Source organism: Cnephaeus nilssonii (assembly GCF_951640355.1).
Source record: "Cnephaeus nilssonii genome assembly, chromosome: 21".
NCBI classification, from domain to species: domain Eukaryota; kingdom Metazoa; phylum Chordata; class Mammalia; order Chiroptera; family Vespertilionidae; genus Cnephaeus; species Cnephaeus nilssonii.
In genome coordinates, this window is record NC_137092.1 from 24497533 (window position 1) to 24517483 (window position 19951).

The 19951-nt window shown below is 45.3% G+C and overlaps 1 protein-coding gene and 1 pseudogene across 2 annotated transcripts; both read left to right on the forward strand.

The window, feature by feature from the left end:
• Positions 1-9340: 9340 nt before the first annotated feature.
• On the forward strand, positions 9341-10114 carry LOC307092829 (transmembrane epididymal protein 1-like; the record flags this gene model as incomplete). The annotated part of the gene is made up of 1 exon (XM_079760322.1): positions 9341-10114. The coding sequence occupies one exon, from the start codon at positions 9341-9343 to the stop codon at positions 10112-10114; it is 774 nt and encodes a 257-aa protein (XP_079616448.1).
• Positions 10115-18233: 8119 nt separating this feature from the next.
• On the forward strand, positions 18234-18851 carry LOC307093535 (transgelin-2-like; annotated as a pseudogene). The gene has a single exon. The product of its transcript is annotated as a transgelin-2-like (transcript).
• The last annotated feature ends 1100 nt before the right edge of the window (positions 18852-19951 follow it).

Below are 19951 nucleotides of genomic sequence, written 5' to 3' on the forward strand. Positions count from 1 at the left end.
TCTCCAGTATGCCTCATCTTAACATAGATAATTACAACGATAATGCCCCTATTTCAAATAAGGTCACATTCTGAGGTGCTGGAGGTTAGGATTTAACATATGAATGGACGGCACAATTCAACCCATACCAAGGACGATCCACACAAGCAGGGTCAACTGACACACATGGTTAAAGAAAAGCACCCCAAGAATGTACCATAGAGGAATCTAAACAAGGCTCGTTACCTCACTCAGACTCAGTTTCCCCAGCTGTCACAGGGAAGGAGCCTCCTTCACCTAACATGGCCGTTTTGTGGGTCAGAGGAGATAATGTAGAGAAAGCTCAGGAAACTAAAAAACATGAGTTTTCATTTTTATTACATTATTTCATTAATTAAAAACAGCAACTCCCATCTATTGAGGGCTGTGCTACACTCTATCACATTCCATTCTCACCATAACCCTACATGGTGAATATCCCCATTTGAGGGGTAGGGAGACAAAGACTTAGATAGGTTCAGTCATTTGACCGAAGGGCTCGTAAGTGGCAAAGCTAGAAATGAAACTTTGGGCTGTCAGGGTCCAGAGTCTGAGCCCTTACTTATTCTGAATATCTCTGGTATTAGAGCTGAGTTCTGGGCAGTAGTGAGGCTGAGGAAAAGGCAAAAGAAAGAGGATATGCTTTATACTAAGGAGGACACACCCATCTGTTAGATGGAGATTTAGTGTAAAAAGCAAGTAAGCATGGTGTTAGTAGGGGATGGGAGAAAAAGAGAAATAAAAATATGAATAAAACCTAGTCCATGCCCTGGAGCAGGTGGGAAAGCAAATAACAGATATGGAGGGAAAGGAGTCTGTGACCCGGAGTGAGCTTGGGGAGGGGGCTCAGGAAGGGAGCAGAGGCGACAGGGGGCAGGTGACTGACCTGACTTGGAATGTGCCCAGGGTATGGACTCTGTTTTGAATCCCAACTCCCATAAGTTGTGTGGCCTGGAACAAGTTACTTACAACCTGGAAAACTCCGTTTTTTAAACTGTAAAAAATGGAAATTTTTGCTTGCCTTCTGAACAGCCACCTGTCTCTTCTTTCTCCCTAAAGGACCCCGTTTTTTGTTTTGCTAGTTACCCCCTCCCCTCCTTGTGTGTCAGAGGAGGTTGGCCTGGGCACCGGCCACGTTTGCAGGGAACGAAGCAGGCAGACCCCACTGGTGGTTGGTTCCCTTGCTGTTGATGGGGCTGCACTACCTCTGGAGTTCTTAAGTTAGAGAATAAATTTCCTAATGCTTAAGCCAGTGGAATCAGAGTTTTCTATTTGCAACCAAAAACATCCAAAATGATTTATTACCTGATAGATTCGTGTGGAATAAATGAAACATTCCTATAAAGCGTTTGGCACTGTGAAATGTTAACAATTATCATTAATATAGGATGCTTTATTATGGAATTATATAGGGCTTTTTTCTTTACTAATATGTATCATGTTTCTCCGAATACATATGAGAACATTTTTGGCCAGAACGCAAACTTCTGCTTCGTTGGTGCCCAACTCAGTTGCCAAGAAAAATGCATAGTAGGTATTTAATATCTATTTCATAATATATATATATATGTACACACATATATATATATTATGAAATATATATATATTATGAAATAGATATTAAATACCTACTATGTACCTCTGATGGACAGTCTAACCCAGGTTCCCTTGTGAGTTGGTTGGAGACTGTGACCAAGAAAAATGTTTCATTTTGCCACTGAAAGTGAGTTCCAAGAGAATGTATTCTAAGTCATTTGAAAAAGGGAAAAATGGCAGACCTTTCTAGAACTGGAACGTGCCAGAACCCCAGGCTCTCGGGGCTAGAAGGTTCTGGGAACCTTCTGGTCCATCGTCTTCATTTCCCAACTGAGCCCAGAGACTGCCTCATGGTCAGGCAGACGGAGGCCAGGCCAGGACTGGAGCACAGCCTCCGGACTCCTGCTTCAGTCCCTTTCCTTTTTGTCATTACTTCCTCCACCGTCATCTTCCCTTGCAATCTCTTCCCAGAGGTTGGGCTGCCGGGAATCCATGGGGATTTGTGGGATTCCATGAGAATTTGTGGGAATCCACTTCCCACCAAGGTCATTCTGCAGAGTCGCTGCCAGGGACCAGGTGGCCTGGCATGAGATCTGAGACTCGGCATCCTTTGTTGACTGCAAACATCATCCCTGAAGGGTCACGAAGGGCCAGGTGTGGGGAAGAGGCCTCTCCCTGTCCAAGCACAGACCAGTGTCTAGTGTGCAGGGCTGGTGAAAGGGTACCATCCAGGTCAGTGCAAAGGAGAGCACACACAGCACCGACGGGCTGAGTACACTGTCCATCCCAGGGAGCTCTTGAAAGACTTTTCCAGTCTGCTCTTGGCTGGCTCTGTACATGGCCTACCCTCGCCCTCCCCCACCCAGCCACCACCTTCACAGCTTTGTTCACACCATTGTCCATACCTGGATGCTCCTACCTATTCTCATCTGCTCCCCATCCCCAAGTTGTTGGCCAGTGTAATTTAAATTTCAGTGCAAATATGTACTCCTCCATCAGAACTAACCATACACTCCTCTATGTTCCCACCACTCTTGGTCTATTCCATCATTATAAAATTTAATCCAGGATGGCTTTAGTAGGGTCTTTTCTGTTAGATCTGTGTTTCCCAAACTTTAAATGCATACTAATCACTTAGTGATCTTGGTAAAACAGAGATTTAGATTTGGTTGGTGTAGCCTGGGACCTGGGAGTCTGTATTTCTAACAAGCTTCCCGGACACTGCTGGCCTATGGGCCACACTTTGAATAGCAAGATATTAATATAGGAGAGGGGCATAAGTACTATATAAATGAACTAAAGTGAAACAGAGCTAAGTAGGGGCCTGCTATGTGCTGCCCGGGGCTGACCAGAGATGCAAGCAGACCACAGGGAGCTTCTGGAACAAAGAAAATTCCTGTAAAGATTGATTAATAGTCCAGCTGGAGTGGCTCAGTGAGTGAGCATCAACCTATGAACCAGGAGGTCACGGTTCAATTCCCAGTCAGGGCACATGCCCAGGTTGTGGGCTCAATCCCCAGTGTGGGGCATGCAGGAGGCAGCCTATCAATGATTCTCTCTCATCATTGATGTTTCTATCTCTCTCTCCCTCTCCCTTCCTCTCTGAAATCAATCATATATATATATATATATATATATATATATATATATATATATATATATATAGCTACTCACCCATACTTATTATTTACCCATACCATAAAGGGGAACAGACCACAAAATATACCTTGTAAAGGTTAAAGTTAATCCCAATGTTTTGCTCCGTTCTCTATTTCCCCATACCATCAGTCTTCCATAGAAACTACAAGCAGTTATAGAAGCTCAGCCTGTAGAGTTAGGGTGTCTCTTCCTTCTCTTGTAAGGAGAGTCGGCCACTCTGTCGGTGAAGTGGCTTTTCTTGCTTATCCTCTCTGCTCAAGAAACTTGTTTCCACTTTAACCTCTTGTCTGTCTGGCTCACATCTTTTTTTTTTTTTTTTTTAATATATTTTGTTGATTTTTTACAGAGAGGAAAGGAGAGGGTTAGGGAGTTAAAAACATCAATGAGAGAGAAACATTGATTAGCTGCCTCCTGCGCACCCCCTACTGGGAATGTGCCCACAACCAAAGTACATGCCCTTGACCGGAATCGAGCCTGGGACCCTTCAGTCTGCAGGCCAACGCTCTATCCACTGGGCCAAACTGGTTAGGGCCTGGCTCACATCTTGCATTCTCTTCTGCTTGAAGCCAAGAATCCTCTTGGCTCGGGGCCGGATTCTCCCCTGGGGACTCACCCCTCCAGCATTGGTACTGCTTTTGAGTTGCCTGAGAGCAGGTGCCATGTCTTATTCATCTTTTAACACCACCTTATAGCATAATGTCTGGCTGATTATAGGTGGTTAAGACACATTTGTTGAAGTGGCTAAGTTATTGGTGTTTCCTTTAAATGTGAATATGTGATCTGGGCAGTATTAGGAAACTGTTGTTGCTGGGATGGCAGAAAGTGAGGTGATGCAGAACTTGGGGGTCACAGGAAGGCAGGATAAATCCTGAGCTGAACCAAGAACTCAGCTTACAGATCCATAAACTCAATTTTATCCGTCTCTTTAGGTTCTGAAGGACTGGTTGGCACTAATACATAAATCAGAAGGCCAATTTATTCACTAATGTTAGAGGCCGTGTCTTTCCAGTGACTGAGTTGCTTATGCCTGCTAATGAGATACTCCCACCAACCACCCACGCTCCCCCACCAGCGCCCCACCCCCGGCCTTTTTGCTGGGATCAAAGTAGCTAGGGATAATTTAGCTCAGAACATTGACTCCGAACACAGATGACTAAATGAACGTGTGGGGAAAATAAAGCAGATAAAGGAAAAGCTTGAGAAATTGTCCCTGTTCCAAAAAGATTACGCTTCTATAATAGAATGCTCATTTTCCCCCACATAGTCTTTCTCCTTGGATGGCACTGGATAAAGACAGATAAAGTCTGTGTTTCCAGACTCCATGTTGACCAGCCACTCCTGCTTCAGCCAACACATCCTTCCACCAGGAAGCCCAGCTTCAACATAACTGATTCGCTCACAGCTCTTTCTAACAGCATCTAGTCTTGAGGACACATGCAAGTGGGCATTTTCATGGCAGGCAACATGTGTGTGGCACCTAGAATCTCAGGGTGGGGATGCTTCTGCAGAAAGTATTCCATTTATTTGATGCTGACTCTCCTTGTCCCCCAATTCTGGGGACCCCTCATTTGGCTGCTTCTCTTGACAGTACCACTGAGGCATTGGGCAGAGTGGGACAGATTGAGATCTAGTCAGTGGGCCGGCCAGAAAGCTGGACTGTCCTGCAGCCTGGGAGCTGGCTGGGAAGGGGGCTCACAGCCTTGGTCCACTTACATGTTTGCCTTATGCTGACTGAGCTGGGGTTTTCTTGTACCTCTCGTGGACAGCCAGCGTGTGACTCTCTCAGCATCACAACTAAGCCACCAGCCATGTGACATCCTGTGAGTCACTGCTCTCTGGTCTTTAGTTTCAAATAGGCCCTATGGTCTCATCCAGCCCTAAGATGACCAACTTAAAGTAATTTATATTTATAACCTGCTTTAAAATACAACATTTTATGGAATCGCACAATTCTATATTTATCTATGGGGAGAATGAATCTTGGAGAAGATAAGCACCTCATCTTGAATCATCCGCCTAGCAAACTAGGTCTCAAACACAGATCAAACATCTCATTTTCTTAATCATTGATAGATAATGTCTCCTGGGACCTGGACAAGGAGGATTTTTTTTTTTTTTTTACTTATCTGGCTCCTTTGCTTTCTCTTTTCCTTGCCTCTCCCATTTCAGGGACTGGGCTGCTTTTACCCTCTTTGCCTTCTTTCTGCTGAGTTCCCCATGTTCTCTTTCAGTCTTCATCTCTCTTTCTCCCCTCCACCTTTCCTTCCTTCTCCCTTCCCTATTCATCCCTTTCTTAGCCTCCTTCTCCCTCCCTGCCCTCTTTCTCGGCATGCATACCAACCTCTCTTGGTAAATATTGCTGGGTTCTGCTTTTGTAAAGATGTCTCCCCACGCTCCTGGGTGAATCTGTGGGTCAGTGAGGGCAGGAGGATGGTGTCCAGGTACAGCCTAAGGACCAGAGTGATGTTTCCTAGTCTAGTGCAGTGGCTTCAAGTATCAGGTAAAGGATGGCTGGCCTACATTGGAATCACCAGTGGTAGGAGACACATATTCATTAGGGTCAGGGTGAAAACTTAGTACTCTGTATTTTACAAAAGCTCTCCTCAGGTGATTAGATGAGTGGCAAGGTTCATACTTGTGCCCACAAGGCCCTGCCCCTAGCGGTGAGCCAGTGAGTGGCCAAGTGTCCACAGGAGTACCATACCAAGAGGGTCGCCTAAGGTAGAGGTCTTTCTTGTAGGTCATGGAACATCAGCTAGTGAATTTGGCATCTGCTCCCTCCACATCCTAGGTGGATGCCCCATCAGTGATACCTCCGGATCAATAGGGGGAGCTCTTGCTTCTGCCACATTTGTGCAAGCAGAGTCTTCTGATCTGCATTCCTTCTATTTTTGGGTATCAAACCTGCTGCCCCAAACCAGAGATGTGTCCATTCCTTTCACCCTTTTAGATGACACTCCCTTCTCTTATACAGTTGTCACCCCTGTTATTGGCTGGAAAGGAGAAGAGAAGAACAATTTTCACTCAGTTGTCTCTAATTGAATATGAGTTTCCTAATTAAATTAAATTCCTAATTAAATTAGGATCCTAATTAAATATCAGGACTGCCCCACATGAGATCTCTGGGGGACACACATGCAGAAGTTGGTAGAATCTTTGAGGCCATCTAGTCTACCTGTACCAATGAATCCCCTCTGCCTGTTGCTGAAAGGTAAATAATGTTGCAGATAAGCTCTGTGCTGCATCATCACCAAGCTCTTTGCTGGGATCACACTCTGCCTTTTGTTTACACCAAATGCCATCAGTGGGGGCAATATCGCCCCCAAAGGGCTAAAAATATTGTGATTTTAGATATTATAATGGTTCCAGGAGGCCATAGGAAATAAAATATAGCATATAGCTATGATATTAAATTTTCACGGGGACATTTGTAATAGTGTCAACAATAAAAATAAAGTTAAAAAATGTTTTCATGGGGGGAAGGTGATAAGGAAACACATGTTGAAAAAGTTTCTTAGAGGGGACAAAAATTAGAAAAGGGTTGAGAAACACTGATTTATGCAAAGGGGTCTGTGTCTGTGGCTGAGAAGTTAAAATTATGCCAAGTCATCTACATCCTTTCATTCTGCATCTCCTGTGTCCAAGGACGAAGAAGTAAAAAACAAAATTCTCCTCTAACTACATAGCTCTGGTCATTTGTTCCACTCATATAGCTTTAGCTCTGAGCATTAGTGGCCTTGCGTCATTTGTATGTATCTGTTCCATCTTTATAACTAATTAGAAAACCTTTTAGGGTAGAGACCATGTGCTCATTTGACAGTTCGTTAATTTATCCATTCATCTATCAAACATTCATTGAACACCTCTAGGTATGGGGCTAGATTCTGAACAGACAAAGAATGCAGGATATGGTCTCCAACTTGAAAGACTTCCCAGTAAGTAAAGAATGCTAGAACAGTGTGTCAAGCATAACAATAGAGATGTGTATAAGTTGCATAGAGAGGATCTTTCCTATTTGGGAGGAGGCAGTGCTTGAGCAGAGCCTCGAAGGAAAAAGGAGTTTCTCAGGTGAACAAAGAATGTGGAATAGGAAGAACATTCCAGACCAAACGGAAAGCTTCCAATATTCCTGGAGATGGTACAGGTGGGAAGGGACTAGGAATGAGGTCAGGCTAAAGCAAAAGGTGCCTTCAAGCTTATTCTAATGACATGGGTTTTACCCATAAAGCAATGTGATGCCACTGGGGAATTTAAGTTAGCCAGTGGCATAATTAACTCTTTTGACTGCGATGTGGATACGAACAGGTGAGGACTGGAGCCCGGTTAAGAGATGTTGCAACAATGCAGAGTTGGGGGTTTTGGGAATCCAGAGAACTTGGTGAGGATGTGGGGGTGAGTAAAAATGGGTACCACCACTTTGAAGGGAGATTCATCACTATCTATTAAAACCAAAAAAAAAAGGGGGAATAGTCTGTGATTCAGAAATGTCAATTATGGTTACCTACCCTAAAGAAGAGTATTTGTTCAGTGTTGTTTGTTTAAAAGAATCAGACCAGCATGTTCATTGATAAAGAACTAGATAAAGAATATGACATTAAAAGGAATGAGCAGCACCTCCCTATAGCAAAAATGGTTCTATCTCCAACACATTCTATGACTGAGTTGAAAAAAAGCCAGTTGTAGAATGATATGTATAAGTGTTGGTGTCCTAACGAAAACTCATTTTGGTATATGAAGAGCCCCTTTGCAAACAGCTGCTTTTCCACTTTCTCACCCTACAGTGGACTTGTTAGGCATGGGGTCTCACGCACCCACACAGCACTTCTACTGTCTTCTTATTTCCTTAAAAAACTACTTAATATCCAATCGATACAAAATAACATTTATAGAATGCATATAGGGATACAATCAACACTCCTGTGCTCACCACCAACTGTAAGAACAGGAAAACATTGTCATTATTTTCAATGTCTTGTGTTTCCCTCTTAAATCGATCCTATCCTTCCCCTCTTGGAGGTAACCATTTGCCTGAACTTTGTTGATAGTTTCACATATGTGTTCACATCATTCAGTTTTGTGTGTTTTGAGCTTTGGCATTCTTCTTTCACTTAGAGTTATATTTTTGAGGTTCCATGTTTGTATTAGTCAGAGTTCTGCAGAGAAATAGAACCAAAAGATCTATGTAAAGGAGACCTATTATGAGGAGGTGGCTTGTGTGATTATGGAGACAGAGAAGTCCCACCATCTGCTGTCTCTAGCTGGAGACCTGCTGGTGTCATTGCCGTCTGAGTCTAAAGACCTGAGAACCAGGGGTGCTGGTGGTACAAATCCCAGTGCAAGGGCAGGAGAAGACCTATGTCCCCGCTCAGTAGACAGGCCGGAAGCAAAAGGGGCAAATTCCTTCTTCCTCTGCCTTTTGTTCTATGTGGGCCCTCAATAGATTGGATGAAACTCATCCATATTGATGCGGGTAAACTATTCTAATAAATCCACTGATTCAAAAGCAAATCCCATAGGTACACCCCGAAACAATGTTTATTTAATCTGGGCTTCTTACGAGTGAACATTTTCCTGGCAATTCTCAAGTAATCAGGCACTAAGTGTGTTTACTTGTGGCTCTTAAAGACTACTTATACCCAGGGAAATAAGGTTGTACTTAGTGCTTGTATGAGGTTATATGTGAGGACTCGTAAGGGATGTACTCTACGTTGTGTGTTCTCCGTGCTTCCTCTGAGTTCTTCCTTATGTTCTGTGAATTTGGAGGGAAGTAAGGAAGGTAGCATTGGCATCAAGGACAAGTGGGAGGAGAAGCAAGGGGGACCCATAGCATAGTCTCTGAGAAGGGCAGAGGCCCAGGCATTGTGCTGGAGAACATGCTTATATCACTATTTGGCAATGGTTGGTTAGTTATCAGTGAACCAGAGCAGAAGACCGGACGGAAACCATGACACCCACCCCGCCATAACGTTGGGTTTCCTCCAAAACCATTTCCTTTCTGAATGTGGATGCAGTGAGCTGGATAGAGGATATAAGTCGACTTCAGGAAGCTCTCTCCACACCCTAGAGCCTGAGGACGTCATTGCCTACCCTCTCGCCTCTGCATTTGGTCGGACCAGTCTTCAGTTCCATGGGAGGCTTTGAGGGTCATCTGTACCCAGGGCTGTCTCTCTTCCTCTATGGACTTTATCACGCACGACTCGTGTTCAGGGCCTTGATATGCAACATCCCCGTTCAGTATCCCGCACGCTGTCCCTGGAGCAAAGGAAGATGGGCCAGGCTGCAGCAAATATACTATGTTGGCTTGGTGAAGATACTGAGCGCCTGCATTTTAGTAGCCCAAGAGCTGCATAGCATCCCTGGACAGCTTGTATTCATCAGCAAGATATATCATCAGCGGAACTTTATGTACCGCAAGCAGTGGCAGCATCTCACTCTGTATATGACCTTCTTCCTGAGTGGGTGTGTAGATGTGGTGAGCCAGAACCTGCTGCCCCGGAGGTGTGCTGCTCTGGAGCAAGGTGCCCAGGTCCTGGGCATGTCTCTACTTCTGCCCCTGATGGTGTCTCACATACAGGACTCAGACGGCGTGGAGCTGCAGTCTCACATCCTGCTCATCCAGGCCATCTTCCTGCTGACGCTTGTGGTCATTGCAGAATTCTGGGCTCCCAACGCGCTGCAGCTCTGGGTGATGAAGGCCTTTTTGTATATGATTCTAGGCTCTTGGCTGATGCAGATAGGCTTCATGCTGTACAAACCCATCTCGGGCCATAAGTGGATGGACGATGACAAAAACGACATTGTATTTGTCACCACCTTCTTCTGCTGGCATGTGGCTTTCATTGCCATTTTGATGATCTGGATCTACGGCTTTTCCTTTTGGTGGTATTGTTACATTTGTTGATGTCTGAACCTGGGCGGGCCCAGAATGGTTCCTGTCACCTGCACATTCTGGAGCGCCTGGTTGAGAAATTGAGGGAAGTGGAGCTGTCAGGAGGACCAGGTGCCCTTCCTTCAGAGGTCCCACCTGATGCAGGAGACTCTTCTAGGATGGGCAGGCCCCCCACGCCCTTCTGGCTTCTCTCAGTCTCATTTGCTGAGCCGTGTGCAGAGGAAAGGTGATAGGCGTGTGACTATGACCTTCACTCTTAGCTCCCCGAGTAGTTCCCCTACCTCTCCTCACTCTCTTCAGCTCCAGCCAAGGCAGTCTGCTCACCCTGCTCCTCTCTGCACTCTCCACTCCCCTCCAGGCGAATGGAAAAATAATATACTAAATCTGGCCTTTGGGTCTCGATAAATACCCTTCACCCACCACGTAGAATACCAACTAGTCATGTTTAGTACATCATCATAATTTACATACTGTATTACATCATAATAGTTTACCTCTCATAATAACCACCTCCACACCTGTCCTCTTTATGGATCTCTTCAGTACTCATACTGAGTCGGAACTGCCATTTTGAATATATAGAACTATTAGAACTGTTACTGAGTTCTTTGTTTTGATTACTTTATAATTTGTCCAAAGGAAAGTCAGGTCCTTTTTTTCAGCTTTATTGAGGAATACTTAATATACCAAAAAAATCACACATACTTCATGTATATATTTTGGTGAGTTTGGACCTGTGTGATACCGTGGGGCAATGTCCTCCTCAGAGTCTAGTGGAACAGAGTAACACCCCACATGCAGTGCGGCTCAAAAGGGCTCATCTGCTTCCAGAATTTCTGTCTCTCTCCCCCTGAGTGTGTTCTGTAAGATCTTCTATCTGTGTATACCAGTCCATTGCTGTGTACATATCTCAATCGATTTCCAAGTAGTAGAGCCACGTGGACCCACTCCTTTCTGGTTTTCATGTATAATACAATTCAATGGCTTGTTTATTTCACACCCTTTTCTTTTTAATCCTACAGCTACCCTATGAGATCGGTTTATAGATGATAATCTAAAATTTCAAGGAAGTGGCTTCAGGTGGCTAGTCATTTTGCGATGCCACATCATGCCATAGCTGGGTGTCAAGGAGGGTTGGAATTCTGAAGAGTAGAGGTAAATTATTGGGGACTTGCAAAACAGTGTCTCTGTGTCACCATTCTGCTTCTCTCCCTGCTGTTCCCAGGAGATGGAGCATCTGTCAGGTATTCCTAAGGTTCCCAACCATCTGCGGAGCCTCCCCTGTGAAGGAAAACCACCATTGTTCTGAGGTTGCAGCTTTAAAATGGCAGCATCTGTCCCCATTTGGACTTCTGATAGCGCCCTGGGATTTTCCAGCAATGAAGGCTCCCAGTTGTCTCTTAATGGAGGATTCCCTGGCCAGCCCTCCTGGTCCCGCCCCGGCAGGATAGTCCAGAATTCTCCAGGCTTCTGGGCCTGTGGAGTTCTGGCCCTTCGTTCAGCTTCTGTGCTTCTTCTTGGTCCTGGTGACCAGCGGAGCTCAGCAATTTCCCCTGTAGGTTCTGCTGTGTTCCTGGTTGGCCCCTCTGGTCCCATCACCTTGGGTTTCTCCCCAGAACCTTGGGCATCTTTCCAAGCCTTGCCCAGCCTTGCAGCTCCTCGTTCCTGTAGCCTAGTTGAACCTCCTCTAGTGACCTGAAGTTGGGGTGGTAGGAAATCTGTCATATCCTTTCCTAGTGATACAGCAAAACTCTGTTTCCTACTTCACTCAGGCCTCCTCTTTGTGATATTAAGAGCATATTTTGGATTTTTTTAACCTAAAACAATACTTTTTTATTGTTATAATCAGACCTCATCTTGAGGCAATAGCTTTCACTAATTAAGGGATGTTGTATACAAGGATAAATAAGCAAAGCCCACATATAATATTTTGAGATATTTTCACTCTACAAAGGTAAACATTGAAGAGATACCAAAAGCTACAAGTTGACAGAGCTGTCACATTTCTGAGGACTTTTGAGGTCCTATTAGATATGGATGAGCTCATTCTTGTAGTAATTTAATGCCTAGAAATATGATGGCTCACAACATGTATCTTTCAAATAAAATAATAAATATTAATAGGAGTCTACAGAGCCACCAAGGATTATTAATGGGGCCTGAGATAATGGTGGAATGGGCAGGCTTCCTGTTTAGATGATAAGGACATTTCTTTATTCCTACATCACAATATGTATGTGCACTCTGACAGTAGTCCTAAACTTTGAAACGTAAAACCAACTGAAGATACATTTTGAGAAGAACAAAACCAAAAAAAACAACAAACAAATATGGTTTGGGAGAGAAAGGTGTCGTCTTCACCACTATCCACCAGAGGGCACTATCTCTACATGTGCCCATTGAGGCATTTGCTTTCCAGTTAGTATTGAACTATCCATTTAATAGAAAGAGGAAATAAAAATACAGAAGCAAGGGTTAACTAAGAATCCATTAATATAATGAAGGTCTGTGTGTTTCCTGTTAAACTTAAATGTGTGGATATGATAAGCATAATATTTAATCAATAGCTACAGATTATATTTTTAGATCTATAAACAGATACATATATATAGATATCTACACATATATAGATATATAGATATGTATGTATCTCAAAAACGCAGCAGTGTAAATATCCCTTTAGCTAAAATGGCTGCTTTTTAGCAACTTTATAAAAATCGTCAAAATGCTCTTTTTAGTTTTATCCTATATAATAAAAGGCTAATATGCAAATTGTCCCCTTGACCAGGAGTTCAACCAACAGGCAGGCCGGCCAACTGCCCATGTCCCCTCCCCCTGGCCAGGCTGGTGGGACCCCACCCATGCACGAATTCATACAAATTCATGCACCGGGATTCTAATACACACACACACACACACACACACACACACACACACACACACACTGAGTGGCCAGATTATTATATGTTCAGAGATCATAATAATCTGGCCACTCAGTGTATATATATATATAAGTTTATAATATCAGCTGTGTAGGAATGATCAGAATGATGTGGTTCAGAATATCATTGTGTGGTCAGAGATGTTTTTCACATAAATGACCTGAAATCTGAGACTGGACACATGAAAGGCATTCTTATCATGAGTGGAGGGAAGAGAAGACTCCCAAGTGAAGGTGTGTGTATGTGTGTGTGTGTGTGTGTGTGTGTGTGTGTATATATCCTATCTAATAATCCTATCTAATAAAGGCGTAAGTGACCGTACCTCCGCTACAAAGATGGCGGCCCACATAGCACCAGGGTGGGACGCTAGCGTCGTCACCATGGTGACGACGCTAGGTCCCATTCACAGGCCGCAGAGGGAGGAAGAGCTGCAGACAGAACACTGGGCTGCTGGGCAGGGGGCATGCTCAGAGCCGCCGCCCGCGCAGCTTGGAACAAACAGAAGCCCAGCTGACAGAAAGCAGGCAGTGGGCCGGCGGTGAGCTCTGAGCTGCCTCTGCGCGACATAGGACACGCCAAAGAGACAGACGCTGGGCCAGGGGCTGCTCAGAGCCAGGGCTGCTCAGAGCCGCCATTGCGCAGCTTGGGACACGCCCCTGGCCCACCAGAAGGAAGCCCAGATGACAGAAAGTGGCGGTGGGCCGGGGGTGAGCTCTGAGCTGCTGCAGTGTGACTTGGTACACGCCAAACGGACAGACGCTGGGGCCGGGGGGGCTGCTCAGAGCCGGCGCTGTGCAGCTTGGGACAGGCCCCCGACCCAGCAGATAGAAGCCCATCTGACAGAAAGCGGTGGGTGAGCTCTGAGCTGCTGCAGCGCAACTTGGGACACGCCAAGCGGACAGACACTGGGCCAGGGAGCGATGCTGTGCAGCTTGGGACACACCTCCAGCCCAGCAGACAGAAGTGCAGCTGACAGAAAGCAGGGAAGCTGGGCTGAGGGCATGCCCCTGGCACCCCCCGCAGTGCAGCTTGGGGCATGCCCCCAGCCCAGTGGACAGAAGCCCTGGGGACACAATGCAGGAGGTCCTCTGTGCATGAACTGCAGAAGAAACACCTTTTCTGAAGCCTCATTGGCTAAGCTCCCTGTAAGCTGCCTCTCACAGTGTTCTGGTAACTTGAGTAATAAGAACCTAAGAAAGTGTTCTAAGGTTTTTCCACACTCCTGGAGGAAAAACAAAGGTCTGCTGCTGGAGGGCTAAGATATGTCATATCCTGCCCTAACCAGTTTGACTCAGTGGATAGAGCCTCGGCCTGCCCACCGCAGGGTCTGGGTTCGATTCTGATCAAGGGCATGTACCTAGGTTGCAGGCTCCTCCCTAGCCAGGGCCCAGGTCAGGGCTCATGCAGGAGGCAACCAATCGAAGTATCCCTCTCACATTGATGTTTCTCTCTGTCTTTCCCTCTCTCTTCCAAGCTCTGTAAAAATCAATGGAAACATATCCTCAGGTGAGGATAAAAAAGAAAGAAAGAAAAGAAATGTCATATCCTATGAAAGACACATCTTGAAAGTGCCTAAAGAAAGCTGTCATTTTTTCATGGAGAAGGGACTGGAGTCCGTGTTGGTGAAAACACCTTGGCGGCTGTGACAGTGGCAGCAGGAGTGGGGTGATGGGGCTGGTGCCTTCCCCTGATCAGCCCAGTCACCTCCCGCAGGGGAAGGCCAGACTGCAGCTTAGGCCCGCTCCCCATCAGTAGGACATCTCCTGAGGGCTCCCAGTCTGTCAGAGGGGGCAGGCTTGGCTGAAGGACCCCCCCCCCCAAGTGCACGAATTTCGTGCACTGGGCCTCTAGTCTATAATAATAAAAGTGTAATATGCAAATCGGCCGAACAGCGGAACGACCATCTGGACGACCTTCCGGACAAAGCCGGGGTTGAGAAGGCCTACTCTTGCACGAATTTTGTGCATTGGGCCTCTAGCCAGATAATAAGCATGCAATAAGTAGTTGGTGAATGAGTAAACAAAGAATCTGGTACAGTAGCATAGATGAAATGTCAGTTTAATTCGGATCTTGGTTTTGAAGAGTAAGTGGGAATTTGTTAGAGTAGTTCAGGCAGGGATTCTAAGGTCTTGTAAGTTCCTGTACTCAGACACCTAACTTGGCATTGCAGTTCCAGTGATGGGACTTCATGGCCCAATGGTTCCAGAGAAAAATATTGAGTTCCTGCCCCCTAGGAAGGGTGACTAAGGAAGAGCCACACAAAATTGTTTTATGGACAGTTTGAGAACATGCTTTTCAGGGCTGAGAATTGATTGAGGACAAAGTATAAACCCCTAGTCTGATTTCTTTTTCATGGAAGATACTTAGCTAATGTTTATTGTCTCCCGTTTTAAAGCCAATGGAAAATGAGATAACCCACAGCCAACCAGAGGAAACTATCTGGAAAAGGAGGGGAAGAGGTGGAAAACAAAACTTGGATCTTAGCTTGAATTTTCCAGCTTATATGAGAGACAAGTCATTACATATTCATTGATTACTTGTTAAATTTCTAGAAGGATGTTATATCCAGAAGGTACATTAGAAATAAATGGGCAGATCCCTGTTTTCCCAAAACATAAAGTCAAGTTAAAGAGGCAGAACTTAAACTTAGGACTTAAACTATCATTGGATAACAGTGACAAAGAACCTGTCAATGCACACAAAATAGTATGGACTAAAGGCCTTAGTATGGGAAGAGTCTGATACATTCAAGGGGATCCAGGAGATTGGGTCACATAAAGACTGGTAGAATCTGGAACCCTTTAGAACAGGTGTCACTGTGCATTCTCAAAGAGCTGGGTTCTGTTGATGGGGATAATTCTGCCCCTAATCAATCTCAGTGGCAGGAAGAGCATGGCAACATGAGCAATGCTGGTGAGTCTCTGAGGGGGAGGGCTCCAAGGCTTTGAGTCCCCAAATAAGGCAAATCACTCACCTTCCCACTCATCAATAGATCTGAGTCGTTCAGGGACACCACGAGTGGCTCTTAGTTATTCATGCCCTCTGTTTTCCTTTGTTCTGCTTTTGTTTTTCCCCACTCCATTTTCCCCACCTTATGCTACCATATATTTGAGGACAGGACCCCATTCATAAGACAACTAAGTAAAATGCAGATCAAGCCATCATGTGTTGTCATACCTCCTCCAGGTAGAAGGCTAGCATGAGGTTTAGGGTTAGCCAATGATTTCTTTTTTCTCAAGTTGATATTATTATTGTGTGGAGTGAGTATTGAAAGCCTTCCCAAATTATTAGGAAGTGTGAAGGTAGAAGAGGTGAGAATGGAAAAACAAGAATGAGTAAGGGGAAGATATGGAGAACTTTGTTCCTATACCCCAATAAGACTGTCCTATCATAATCAAGCCTCTTGTCACCAGCCTTGTGTATAGTTATGGAACACAACCAACTGGGAAATTTCTGCCAAACCCCACTTTCCTGTACTCAAATCTATATATATAAAAGCCTAAGCGACTGTCTGACCATTTGACCATTTGCCTGGTAGCTATGATGCACAATGACCACCAGGGGACAGACGCTCCAACAGTAGAGGAGGGAGCCTGATTCTGCATGGAATCAGCCATAGGTTAGGTAGCTGCTGGGGCACTGTCGGCCCCGAATCTGCTTCACCGCACCCGGACCCAAGGAGGTGGGCTCCCCGCAGGGAAGGCTGAGGGACCCCACCAGTGCATGAATCCATGCACTGGGCCTCTAGTGTCTTAATAATCTTATTAAACAAATCCATGGCAGGCCTTGTGAATGACAAACAAAAGTCCTAAAGATTGGAGATCTATAGAACTTAGACATTGTGCAACCCCTTTTAGTGCCTACAAAAAAAAAGATGGAAAGGCAAGGTCCCTACTCTCATAGAGTTCAGTCTAGTAAGGAAGATAGGTACACCAATGGATGAAAACAATGACTTGTTCATTGTAATGACGGGAGATGTACACCATGGTGTGTGTAGAGCCATTGCAGTAGCTTCTACCATGCTTGGTTCACCGCAAAGATTATATGTAGACCAGTTCTTGATGGGTAACTAGTTATTTCTGAAGCAGACCGGGATTGAGATGACATTTCAGGCAATGGGAATGCAAGCACAGACATGGAGGTTGGAAGTGAGAATACAGAGCAATGCGTAAGAAAGAACAATGCCTTGTCTGGTCAACAGGAGGCACCATGAGTGTTGAAAGCCTTTGATAGCTTCTTTCCATATAGATATTGTTTACTTCCTCTTTTATAACATCTGTAGGAAAGGAAGTTTAACTAAACATGAGGATACACACAAGAAGTGGCAAGAGGAATTATACAGAAAAGTAGATCATTGAGAGGAAGTCCAAGGGGTTTAATTTTAAGGGGTGGTGGGAGATGACGCTGGGAGGGAACCCAAAAGCCAGATCTGGTGAAGCTCAGATACTGTACTAAGGAGTTTGACTTTAGGACATTGAAGAGTCTTTGAAAGGTTTTAACAATAATAATATCAAAAGATTATGGCGGCAGTGTGTGAAGAGTGCTTGGAAAGGAAAGAGCCTGGAGCTAGGGAGGTGATTTTAAGAAACGGATGCAGTAGTCTAGGTGAGAGATGACAGGGGCCTGAAATAAGGGAGTGACTTACTTTATGGATGGAGAAGAGAGGACAGGTTCCAGGGATATGTAGGAGAAACCACAAGGCATGGTCCTCCATTGCATGTGGAAGTATTAGAGAGAGAGAGAGAGGGAAAAACAGAGCAAGAGAGGAATCAAAGGTGATTTTCAGGTTTCTGGTTTACGGTAGATCATTGGATGAGTTGTGGTTCCAGTAACAGAGATTGGGAATACAGGAAAAGGAGCAGGTTGGAACGAAAAAGAAAAAAAAGAAAAAAGGTCAGATCAGTATTAAAAATATTGAGATGAAGGTGCTGGTGGATGTTCATGTAGAGATGTCACTTAGCTCTTTGGGGGTTTAGAACTAGAGAAAGGGAAAGAAGTTTGGACCAAAAACAGATTTTGGAATCATCCACATGGCACAGGATAAGTAACTCAGGGAATGCTTATAAAAGGAAGAGCAAAGGGTTGAGAAGGGAGACAAAAAAACATGGATATAAATTTAAAATACAAACACTTGCCCCGCAACCCCACCTGGAGTGTGGGCTCTCCAGCCTGCCCAACGCCACCCACAGCCACCACCACCTTTCAGAATGGCCAGCAGGGGACCTGCCTGTGGCCTGAGCCAGGAGGTGCAGCAGAAGATTGCGAAACAGTACAATGCAGACCTGGAGCAGATCCTGATCCAGTGGATCACTGCCCAGTGCGACAAGGATATGGGCCGGCCCCAGCCCAGGCGTGAGAACATCCAGAATAGGCTCAGGGATGGCACACGGTGCTGCGTGAGCGCATTAACGGGCTGCATGTACCCTGAGGGGCTGGCCCAGTGACGAAGATCCAGGCCTTCTCCATGGCCTTCAAGTGGATGGAGCACATGTCCCAGTTCCTGTCAGCAGCCAAGCGCTACGGCATCTGTAGCACCCACATCTTCCAGACCGTGGACCTCTGGGAAGGAAAGAAATGGCCTGTGTGCAGAGGACACTGATGAAACTGGGTGGACTGGCAGTAGCCTGGGGTGATGGGTTTTTCTCTAGGGATCCCAACTGGTTTTTTAAGAAGTCCAAGGAGAGCTCTCAGAACTTATCGGACAACTAGCTGCAAGAGGGCAAGAACATGATTGGGTTATAGATGGGCACCTCAGGGCGTCTCAGGCAGGCATGACTGGCTATGGGATGTCATACCAGTTCCTCTGATCCATCCTCAGCCCTGCTCCTGCCCTCCCTTGGATGGCATATTTTTATTTTATGTAATTTACTTATTTATTTATTTGTTTATTTATTTATTTATTTATTTATTTATTTATTTATTTATTTATTTTTAGCAGTGACATTCCCTAGGAGCCCCTGGAACGCTCAAGCTCCCCTGTGCCAGGGTGGGGGCCTGGCCTGGTGTGTCTCCTCTGGGGGTGCCCAGTGGCAGCCTCTCCCCCTGTGCTTACTAATACATTCCCTTCTCCAAACTCACCAAACCTGGACCAACTGGCCTCTTCTTTTTCCCTGACCAAAATTTAGGGCCTTTTCCTCCTCCTTCAGACCTCTCCTCCCCGGATCTCTGTGCCTTCCATCCATTCCTTGGCTGGGGGTCAGCAACAATGCCTTTGGGCCTTCCTTCCACAAATACGCCTTGCTCACAGCTGTGGCTGCAGGACTTAATTTATCCCCGCACAGCTGGACTGGGCTCTCCACACACTGAAGGAAGCCTGCCCTGGCAGAGGCCCTCCCGGCTCCTCATTTTCCATTCCCCTCGCTGTGGCTAAGGGATGGTGTGAGGGGAGCGAGGAGGAAGGGCTTCCCACTATGGACTGGGGCTTGAAGTATCTGAATTCGCTGGTTTAAATAAATAATCTCTGGGTTGTTGGTTTTTTTAATTACAACACTAGGTGGCAAAAAGAAGAGATCTGTGGAACAGAGGGCAAGAACTGACATACTCTGTAACAATAGTGTTTGATTGTCTGAGCTTTTATTTCCATTTTTATTATAGGAAGACAATAATCATCAAATGTCATCAGGAAAAGTTATGGAAGTCTTGTTTAGGCCCGATGCACGAAATTCGTGCAAGAGGCTTGGCCCTTGCAGCCCCAGCTGCCTCGACCCTCGCAACCCCAGCTTCATCCGGAAGGTTGTCCGGAAGGTCGTCCAGATGGTCATTCTGCTCTTTGGTCTAATTAGCATAATAGCTCTTTATTATATAGGATAACTACACTCTAGTGGTGGTGAGTGGTACTTACTATTCACACCAGATGTTTAGACTGAGGGATAGGACTAATTATAGTATATAGGTTGCTCGTTTTATA